Source organism: Accipiter gentilis, chromosome 36 (genome assembly GCF_929443795.1).
Source record: "Accipiter gentilis chromosome 36, bAccGen1.1, whole genome shotgun sequence".
Classification (NCBI taxonomy): domain Eukaryota; kingdom Metazoa; phylum Chordata; class Aves; order Accipitriformes; family Accipitridae; genus Astur; species Astur gentilis.
Window position 1 is genome coordinate 1,944,372 of NC_064915.1, and position 10,703 is coordinate 1,955,074.

General features: G+C 66.4%; 1 protein-coding gene across 1 annotated transcript in view; it reads right to left on the bottom strand.

Annotated features, from left to right (window-relative positions):
* The window catches only part of LOC126034863 (liprin-alpha-3-like), a 33,210-nt gene extending 22,789 nt beyond the window's left edge, over positions 1 to 10,421 (bottom strand). Inside the window, 3 exon segments of the mRNA XM_049792719.1 lie at positions 893 to 994; positions 2,509 to 2,755; positions 10,355 to 10,421. Of these exon segments, the coding sequence (XP_049648676.1) occupies positions 893 to 994; positions 2,509 to 2,739 (333 nt within the window). The 5' untranslated portion in view covers positions 2,740 to 2,755; positions 10,355 to 10,421.
* Positions 10,422 to 10,703: the final 282 nt, after the last annotated feature.

The window sequence follows — 10,703 nt, forward strand, 5'->3', positions numbered from 1 at the left end:
GGACACGGGGACATGGGGACATCATGGGGACATGGGGACATCATGGGGACACAGGGCCATCATGGGGCCATGGGGAACACCAGGCACTTGAGGTTCTCCAGGAGGACCTGGGGACATGGGGACATCGTGGGGACACGGGGACATCTTGGGGACATGGGAGACACCAGGCACTTGAGGTTCTCCACGAGGACCTGGGGACATGGGGACATCGTGGGGACACGGGGACATCTTGGGAACATCATGGGGACACGGGAACATCGTGGGGACACGGGGACATGGGGACATCATGGGGACATGGGGACATCTTGGGAACATCATGGGGACACGGGAACATCATGGGGACACGGGGACATGGGGACATCATGGGGACATGGGGACATAATGGGGACATCATGGGGACATGGGGACATCATGGGGACACGGGGCCATCATGGGGCCATGGGGAACACCAGGCACTTGAGGTTCTCCAAGGAGGACCCGGGGACATGGGGACATCGTGGGGACACGGGGACATCATGGGGACACGGGGCCATCATGGGGCCATCATGGGGCCATGGGGAACACCAGGCACTTGAGGTTCTCCAAGGAGGACCCAGGGACATGGGGACATCATGGGGCCATGGGGACATCATGGGGACATCATGGGACATCATGGGGCCATGGGGACATCATGGGGCCATCATGGGGACACGGGGAACACCAGGCACTTGAGGTTCTCCAGGAGGACCCAGGGACATGGGGACATCATGGGGCCATGGGGACATCATGGGCCATCATGGGGCCATGGTGAACACCAAGCACTTGAGGTTCTCCAAGGAGGACCCGGGGACATGGGGACACCGCGGGGACACGGGGACATCACGGTGACGCGGTGCCGACGCGGTGCCCTCACCCGGGTGTTGTTGCGCTCGGCCTTGAGCTCGGCGATCTCCTCCTCCCGCTCCAGCAGCTGCTCCCGGCAGAGGTTGAGCTCCTTGGTCAGCGCCGCGAACTCCTGGGGGGGCGGCGCCGGGGTTGGGGTGGGAGGGGATGGCCACGGCCACGCCCCCTCCTTTGGCTCCGCCCCCTCTTCCTTCAGCGACGCCCCTTTTCTTTAGCCCCGCCTCCTCCCCTTAACTCTGCCCACCTCGTGCCCTGGTCACTAGCCCAGCTCCCTCCGATAACTGCACCCCCTTTAGCCACGCCCCCATAGCCACACCCCCTTATAGCCACACCCCTCCATTAGCCACACCCCGACTAGCCACACCCCTCCATTACCCACCCCCCAACCAAACCACGCCCCCCCCAGCCCCATTTAACCCTTCCCTCTCCCTCCTCCGTCCCACCCTCTCCCCTTAACTCTGCCCATGCACCACACCCTCTCCGCTAGCCCCACCCCTTCCACTAGCCACACCCATCCATTAGCCACACCCCCACTAACCACACCCCTCCATTACCCACTCCCCAACCAAACCACGCCCCCCCAGCCCCATTTAACCCTTCCCTCTCCCTCCTCCGTCCCACCCTCTCCCCTTAACTCTGCCCACGCCACACCCCGGCCGCTAACCACACCCCCACTAGCCACACCCCCATTAGCCACACCCCTCTATTAGCCACACCCCCACTAACCACACCCCTCCATTACCCACCCCCCAGCCAAACTACGCCCCCCACCCCCATTTAACCCTTCGCTCTCCCTCCTCCGTCCCACCCTCTCCCCTTAACTCTGCCCACGCCACACCCCGGCCGCTAACCACACCCCCACTAGCCACACCCCCATTAGCCACACCCCTCTATTAGCCACACCCCCACTAGCCACACCCCTCCATTACCCACTCCCCAACCAAACCACGCCCCCCCAGCCCCATTTAACCCTTCGCTCTCCCTCCTCCGTCCCACCCTCTCCCCTTAACTCTGCCCACGCCACACCCCGGCCGCTAACCACACCCCCACTAGCCACACCCCCATTAGCCACACCCCTCTATTAGCAACACCCCCACTAGCCACACCCCTCCATTACCCACCCCCCAACCGAACCACGCCCCCCCAGCCCCATTTAACCCTTCCCTCTCCCTCCTCCGTCCCACCCTCTCCCCTTAACTCTGCCCACGCCACACCCCGGCCGCTAACCACACCCCCACTAGCCACACCCCCAGTAGCCACACCCCTCTATTAGCCACACCCCCACTAACCACACCCCTCCATTACCCACCCCCCAGCCAAACTACGCCCCCCACCCCCATTTAACCCTTCGCTCTCCCTCCTCCGTCCCACCCTCTCCCCTTAACTCTGCCCACGCCACACCCCGGCCGCTAACCACACCCCCACTAGCCACACCCCCAGTAGCCACACCCCTCTATTAGCCACACCCCCACTAGCCACACCCCTCCATTACCCACCCCCCAACCAAACCACGCCCCCCCCAGCCCCATTTAACCCTTCGCTCTCCCTCCTCCGTCCCACCCTCCCTCTCCCCTTAACCCCGCCCCGCCCCTCCCTTCCGGCCCCACCCTTTCGGGCCCCTCCCACCTGGGGCAAAGCGCTGGTGAGCTGCCGCTGGAGCGAATCCTTCTCGTGGGCCAGGTCGCGCAGGCGGAGCTGGGCGGTGGCCAGCCCCTCCTGGGTGTCGCGCAGGGTCTCCAGCAGCCGCTCCCGCTCCCGCAGCATCTGCACCATCAGCTGCTCCAGCCCCGGCTCCTCCGGGCAGCCCGAGCCCCGGCGGGCGTCCTCGCTGATGGTGGGCAGCACCTCGCACATCATCCTGCCTGCGCCCTGCCTGCGACGGGACACGGACGTCGGCCTGCCTGCGGGGCCTGGACGTGGTACATCACCCTGCCTGCGCACTGCCTGCGCCACGACGCGGACATCATCCTGCCTGCGGGTCCTGGACCTTGTACATCACCCTGCCTGCGCCCTGCCTGCACCACGACACGGACATCATCCTGCCTGCGGGTCCTGGACCTCGCACATCACCCTGCCTGCGCCCTGCCTGCGCCACGACATGGACATCATCCTGCCTGCGGGTCCTGGACCTCGCACATCATCCTGCCTGCACCCTGCCTGCGCTGGGACATGGACATCATCCTGCCTGCAGGTCCTGGACCTCGCACATCACCCTGCCTGCGCACTGCCTGCGCCACGACACGGACATCATCCTGCCTGCGGGTCCTGGACCTTGTACATCACCCTGCCTGCGCCCTGCCTGCACCACGACACGGACATCAGCCTGCCTGCGGGTCCTGGACCTCGCACATCACCCTGCCTGCGCACTGCCTGCACCACGACGCGGACATCAGCCTGCCTGCGGGTCCTGGACCTTGTACATCACCCTGCCTGCGCCCTGCCTGCACCACGACACGGACATCATCCTGCCTGCGGGTCCTGGACCTCGCACATCACCCTGCCTGCGCACTGCCTGCGCCACGACGCGGACATCAGCCTGCCTGCGGGTCCTGGACCTTGTACATCACCCTGCCTGCACCCTGCCTGCACCACGGCATGGGCAGGACCTCAAACATCACCCTGCCTGCGCCCTGCCTGCACCATGACATGGACATCAGCCTGCCTGCGGGTCCTGGACCTTGTACATCACCCTGCCTGCACCCTGCCTGCACCACGGCATGGGCAGGACCTCAAACATCACCCTGCCTGCGCCCTGCCTGCACCATGACATGGACATCAGCCTGCCTGCGGGTCCTGGACCTTGTACATCACCCTGCCTGCACCCTGCCTGCACCACGACACGGACATCAGCCTGCCTGCAGGTCCTGGACCTCGTACATCACCCTGCCTGCGCCCTGCCTGCACCACGACACGGACATCAGCCTGCCTGTGGGTCCTGGACCTTGCATATCATCCTGCCTGCAACCTGCCTGCAACGGGACACGGACATCATCCTGCCTGCGGGGCCTGGACCTCGCGCAGCATCCTGCATGTGCCCTGCCTGCGTCCTGCCTGCAACATGGCACGGTCAGGACCTCAAACATCACCCTGCCTGCACCACGACATGGACATCATCCTGCCTGCAGGTCGTGGACCTCACACATCACCCTGCCTGCACCCTGCCTGCACCACGACATGGACATCATCCTGCCTGCGGGTCCTGGACATCATCCTGCCTGCGCCCTGCCTGCGACGGGACACGGACGTCGGCCTGCCTGCGGGGCCTGGACGTGGTACATCACCCTGCCTGCGCCCTGCCTGCACCACGACACGGACATCATCCTGCCTGCAGGTCCTGGACCTCACACGTCATCCTGCCTGCACCCTGCCTGCACCATGGCACGGTCAGGACCTCAAACATCACCCTGCCTGCACCACGACATGGACATCATCCTGCCTGCGGGTCCTGGACCTCGCACATCATCCTGCCTGCGCCCTGCCTGCAACGGGATACAGACATCATCCTGCCTGCGGGGCCTGGAGCTCGTACATCACCCTGCCTGCACCCTGCCTGCAACGGGACATGGACATCATCCTGCCTGCAGGTCCTGGACCTCACACATCACCCTGCCTGCGCCCTGCCTGCACCACGGCATGGGCAGGACCTCAAACATCACCCTGCCTGCACCCTGCCTGCGCCGGGACAGGGACATCATCCTGCCTGCAGGTCCTGGACCTTGTATATCACCCTGCCTGCGCCCTGCCTGCACCACGACACGGACATCATCCTGCCTGCGGGTCCTGGACCTCGTACATCACCCTGCCTGCACCCTGCCTGCACCACGACATTGACGTCAGCCTGCCTGCGGGTCCTGGACCTCATACATCACCCTGCCTGCACCCTGCCTGCAACGGGACATGGACATCATCCTGCCTGCGGGTCCTGGACCTCGCACATCATCCTGCCTGCACCCTGCCTGCACTGGGACATGGACATCATCCTGCCTGCGGGTCCTGGACCTCGTACATCACCCTGCCTGCGCCCTGCCTGCACCACGGCATGGACATCATCCTGCCTGCAGGTCCTGGACCTTGTATATCACCCTGCCTGCACCCTGCCTGCACCATGACATGGACATCATCCTGCCTGCAGGGCCTGGGTCTCGCACATCATCCTGCCTGCGCCCTGCCTGCACCACGACATGGACATCATCCTGCCTGCGGGGCCTGGACCTTGTACATCACCCTGCCTGCGCCCTGCCTGCGTCCTGCCTGCACCACAACATGGACATCATCCTGCCTGCGCCCTGCCTGCGACGGGACACGGACGTCGGCCTGCCTGCGGGGCCTGGACGTGGTACATCACCCTGCCTGCACACTGCCTGCGCCACGACACGGACATCATCCTGCCTGTGGGTCCTGGACCTTGCATATCATCCTGCCTGCGCCCTGCCTGCGACGGGATACAGACATCATCCTGCCTGCGGGGCCTGGAGCTCATACATCACCCTGCCTGCACCCTGCCTGCGCCAGGACATGGACATCATCCTGCCTGCGTCCTGCCTGCACCACAACATGGATATCATCCTGCCTGCAGGTCCTGGGCCTCACACGTCATCCTGCCTGCACCCTGCCTGCACCACGACATGGACATCATCCTGCCTGCGGGTCCTGGACCTTGTACATCACCCTGCCTGTACCCTGCCTGCACCACGACATAGACATCATCCTGCCTGCACCCTGCCTGCAACACGGCATGGGCAGGACCTCGAACATCACCCTGCCCGCACCCTGCCTGCACTGGGAAGAGGGTCAGCACCTCGCACATCACCCTGCCTGCACCCTGCCTGCACCACGACATGGACATCATCCTGCCTGCGGGGCCTGGACCTCGCACATCACCCTGCCTGCACCCTGCCTGCACCACGACATGGACATCATCCTGCCTGCGTCCTGCCTGCACCACAACATGGATATCATCCTGCCTGCAGGTCCTGGGCCTCACACGTCATCCTGCCTGCACCCTGCCTGCACCATGACATGGACATCATCCTGCCTGCGGGTCCTGGACCTCGCACATCATCCTGCCTGCACCCTGCCTGCGCCGGGACATGGACGTCAGCCTGCCTGCGGGGCCTGGACGTGGTACATCACCCTGCCTGCGCACTGCCTGCGCCGGGACACAGACATCATCCTGCCTGCGGGTCCTGGACCTCGCATGTCGCCCTGCCTGCACCCTGCCTGCACCACGACATGGACATCATCCTGCCTGCGGATCCTGGACCTCGCATATCATCCTGCCTGCGCCCTGCCTGCACCACGACATAGACATCATCCTGCCTGCACCCTGCCTACAACACGGCATGGGCAGGACCTCGAACATCACCCTGCCCGCACTGGGAAGAGGGTCAGCACCTCGCACATCACCCTGCCTGCACCCTGCCTGCACCACGACATGGACATCATCCTGCCTGCGGGGCCTGGACCTCACACATCACCCTGCCTGCACCCTGCCTGCGTCCTGCCTGCACCACGACATGGACATCATCCTGCCTGCAGGGCCTGGGTCTCGCACATCATCCTGCCTGCGCCCTGCCTGCGCTGGGACATGGACGTCATCCTGCCTGCAGGTCCTGGACCTTGTATATCACCCTGCCTGCACCCTGCCTGCACCATGACATGGACATCATCCTGCCTGTGTCCTGCCTGCACCACGACATGGACATCACCCTGCCTGCGCCCTGCCTGTGACGGGACATGGACATCATCCTGCCTGCAGGTCCTGGACCTTGCGCGGCATCCTGCCTGCACCCTGCCTGCGTCCTGCCTGCACCACAACATGGACATCATCCTGCCTGCGCCCTGCCTGTGACGGGACATGGACATCATCCTGCCTGCGGGGCCTGGACCTCGCACGTCACCCTGCCTGCGTCCTGCCTGCACCACGACATGGACATCATCCTGCCTGCAGGTCCTGGACCTCGCATGGCACCCTGCCTGCCCCCTGCCTGCACCATGGCACGGTCAGGACCTCGAACATCACCCTGCCTGCACCCTGCCTGCACTGGAAACAGGGTCAGCACCTCGCACATCATCCTGCCTGCAGGTCCTGGGCCTCACACGTCATCCTGCCTGCACCCTGCCTGCACCCTGCCTGCACCACAACATGGACATCATCCTGCCTGCACCCTGCCTGCAACGGGACACGGACATCACCCTGCCTGTGGGTCCTGGACCTCGCACGTCATCCTGCCTGCGCCCTGCCTGCGCCACGACATGGACATCATCTTGCCTGCGGGTCCTGGACCTCGAACATCACCCTGCCTGCACCCTGCCTGCATCCTGCCTGCACCACGCCATGGACATCATCCTGCCTGCAGGTCCTGGACCTCGCACAGCACCCTGCCTGCACCCTGCCTGCACCATGGCACGGTCAGGACCTCGAACATCACCCTGCCTGCACCCTGCCTGCACTGGAAACAGGGTCAGCACCTCGCACATCATCCTGCCTGCAGGTCCTGGGCCTCACACGTCATCCTGCCTGCACCCTGCCTGCACCCTGCCTGAACCACGACATGGACATCAGCCTGCCTGCACCCTGCCTGCAACGGGACACGGACATCACCCTGCCTGTGGGTCCTGGACCTCGCACATCACCCTGCCTGCGCCCTGCCTGCGCCACGACATGGACATCATCTTGCCTGCGGGTCCTGGACCTCGAACATCACCCTGCCTGCACCCTGCCTGCATCCTGCCTGCACCACGCCATGGACATCATCCTGCCTGCGGGTCCTGGACCTCGCACAGCACCCTGCCTGCACCCTGCCTGCACCCCAGCAGGGTCAGGACCCCGCGCACCATCCTGCCCGCGGCCCCCGGCCCTCGCACGTCACCCTGCCTGCACCCTGCCTGCAAATTTTGGGGGGGGTGGGGTGGGTGTGTGCCCTGTGTGTGTGTCCCCCCCCCAGCACCCCCCAGATGTGGGGCACAGGGGTGGGATGCCTGGGGGTGTCCCCCCCCCCCCAAAAAAAAAAAATCCCAGGAGGAAGCAGGGGGAGGGGGAGCCACCCACGTGCGACACGCGGCCCCTCGTGCGACGCACACGCGTGTGCGGGGTCGGGAGGGGGATGGGGGGCAGTGGGGGGCAGTGGGGTGCAGTGGGGCAGTGGGGGGGCAGTGGGGTGCAGTGGGGTGCAGTGGGGGGGTCAGTGGGGTGCAGTGGGGGGGTGCAGTGGGGTGCAGTGGGGGGGGCAGTGGGGTGCAGTGGGGCAGTGGGGGGGTCAGTGGGGTGCAGTGGATTGCAGTGGGGGGGTGCAGTGGGGTGGGCAGTGGGGTGCAGTGGGGCAGTGGGGGGGTCAGTGGGGTGCAGTGGGGGGCAGTGGGGGGCAGTGGGGGGGTGCAGTGGGGTGCAGTGGGGCAGTGGGGGGCTCAGTGGGGTGCAGTGGGGGGGTGCAGTGGGGTGCAGTGGGGGGGCAGTGGGGTGCAGTGGGGCAGTGGGGGGGTCAGTGGGGTGCAGTGGATTGCAGTGGGGGGGTGCAGTGGGGTGCAGTGGGGGGGGGCAGTGGGGTGCAGTGGGGCAGTGGGGGGGTCAGTGGGGTGCAGTGGGGCAGTGGGGGGCAGTGGGGGGGTGCAGTGGGGTGCAGTGGGGCAGTGGGGGGCTCAGTGGGGTGCAGTGGGGGGGTGCAGTGGGGTGCAGTGGGGCAGTGGCGGGCAGTGGGGGGGTGCAGTGGGGTGCAGTGGGGCAGTGGGGGGGTGCAGTGGGGTGCAGTGGGGCAGTGGGGGGGTCGGTGGGGTGCAGTGGGGGGGTGCAGTGGGGTGCAGTGGGGCAGTGGGGGGGTCAGTGGGATGCAGTGGGGCAGTGGGGGGCAGTGGGGGGGTGCAGTGGGGTGCAGTGGGGCAGTGGGGGGGTCGGTGGGGTGCAGTGGGGGGGTGCAGTGGGGTGCAGTGGGGCAGTGGGGGGGTCGGTGGGGTGCAGTGGGGCAGTGGGGGGGTGCAGTGGGGTGCAGTGGGGGGGGCAGTGGGGTGCAGTGGGGCAGTGGGGGGGGTCAGTGGGGTGCAGAGGGGCAGTGGGGGGCAGTGGGGGGGTGCAGTGGGGTGCAGTGGGGCAGTGGGGGGGTCGGTGGGGTGCAGTGGGGGGGTGCAGTGGGGTGCAGTGGGGGTGCAGTGGGGTGCAGTGGGGTGCAATGGGGCAGAGCACGTGCAGTGGGGTGCAATGCATGCGGGGGGGGCAATTGGGGGGGGAGGGACACACAGAGGGGGTGCAGTGCAGGCAGTGGGGTGCAGGGGGTGGGGGGGGTCCCCAGGATGGGGGAGGGGGTGGCAGGCGGTTTGGGGATGCAGTTGGGGGAGGGGCAATGGGGGGGTGAAATGGGGGGTGATGCAGTGGGGGGGGGAGGGTAATGGGGGGTGCAATGGGGGGGAATTGGGGGTGCAATGGGGGGGTGCAATGGGGGGGGTTGGAATTTTGGGGGGTGCAATGGGGGGGTGCAATGGGGGGGTTGGAATTTTGGGGGGTGCAATGGGGTTGGGGGTGAAATTGGGGGTGCAATGGGGGGGTGCAATGGGGGGGTTGGAATTTTGGGGGGTGCAATTGGGGGGTGCAATGGGGGGGTTGGAATTTTGGGGGGTGCAATTGGGGGGTGCAATGGGGGGGTTGGAATTGGGGGGGGTGCAATTGGGGGGTGCAATGGGGGGGTTGGAATTTTGGGGGGTGCAATGGGGTTGGGGGGTGAAATTGGGGGTGCAATGGGGGGGTTGGAATTGGGGGGGGTGCAATTGGGGGGTGCAATGGGGGGCTGCAAGGGGGGGTGGGTGCAATGGGGGGGTGCAATGGGGGGGTGCAATTGGGGGGTGCAATGGGGTTGGGGGTGCAATGGGGGGTGCAATGGGGGGGTTGGAATTGGGGGGGTGCAATTGGGGGGTGCAATGGGGGGGGTGCAAGGGGGGGGTGCAATGGGGGGGTGCAATGGGGGGGTGCAATTGGGGGGTGCAATGGGGTTGGGGGGTGAAATTGGGGGTGCAATGGGGGGGTTGGAATTGGGGGGGTGCAATTGGGGGGTGCAATGGGGGGGTGCAATGGGGGGGTGGGTGCAATGGGGGGGTGCAATTGGGGGGTTGGAATTGGGGGGGTTGGAATCGGGGGGGGTGCAATTGGGGGGTGCAAAGGGGTTGGGGGGTGCAATTGGGGGGTGCAATGGGGGGGTGCAATGGGGGGGGGGGTGCAATGGGGGGTGCAATGGGGGGGTGCAATGGGGGGGGGAGTGCAATGGGGGGGTGCAATTGGGGGATGCTCTGGGGGTGGGGGGGGGGGTTGGGGTGTGTGTGTGCAACGGGGGATGCTCGAGGGGGGGGAGGGGGGGGATGATGCTGGTGAGGATGCGATGCCCGGGGGGGGGGGGGGGATGAGTGGGACCCCCCCGGAGGCTGCAATGGTGAAGGGGGGGGGGGATGCGAGGTTGGGGGGGGGGGGGGGGGTCTCAGGCCCGGCTCCTACCTGGGCTGCGAGCGGCGCTGCGGCAGCTCCGGCTGAGGGAGGCGGCCCGAGGGGGGGGGGCTGGGGGGGGGGGGGGGCCGTTTGGGGGGGGGGTGGGGGGTCTTTACCCGCCGCCCCCTCACCCTTTCAGGCCCCCAAATCGGCCCAGGCCCGCCCGAACCCCGACAACCACCGCCCTCCCCCCCCCCCCCCCCCCCCCCCCTCCGGTAACGACCACCCCCCCCCCCCCCGCCCCCCCCGCCGGTGGGGTGGAGAAAAAGAAAAAAAAAAAAAAAAAAAAAAAAAAGCGTCGCGGCCCCTTTAAGAGAACCCCTGACGGACGGGAGCGCCGGCCAAAGGGAGCGGCGCA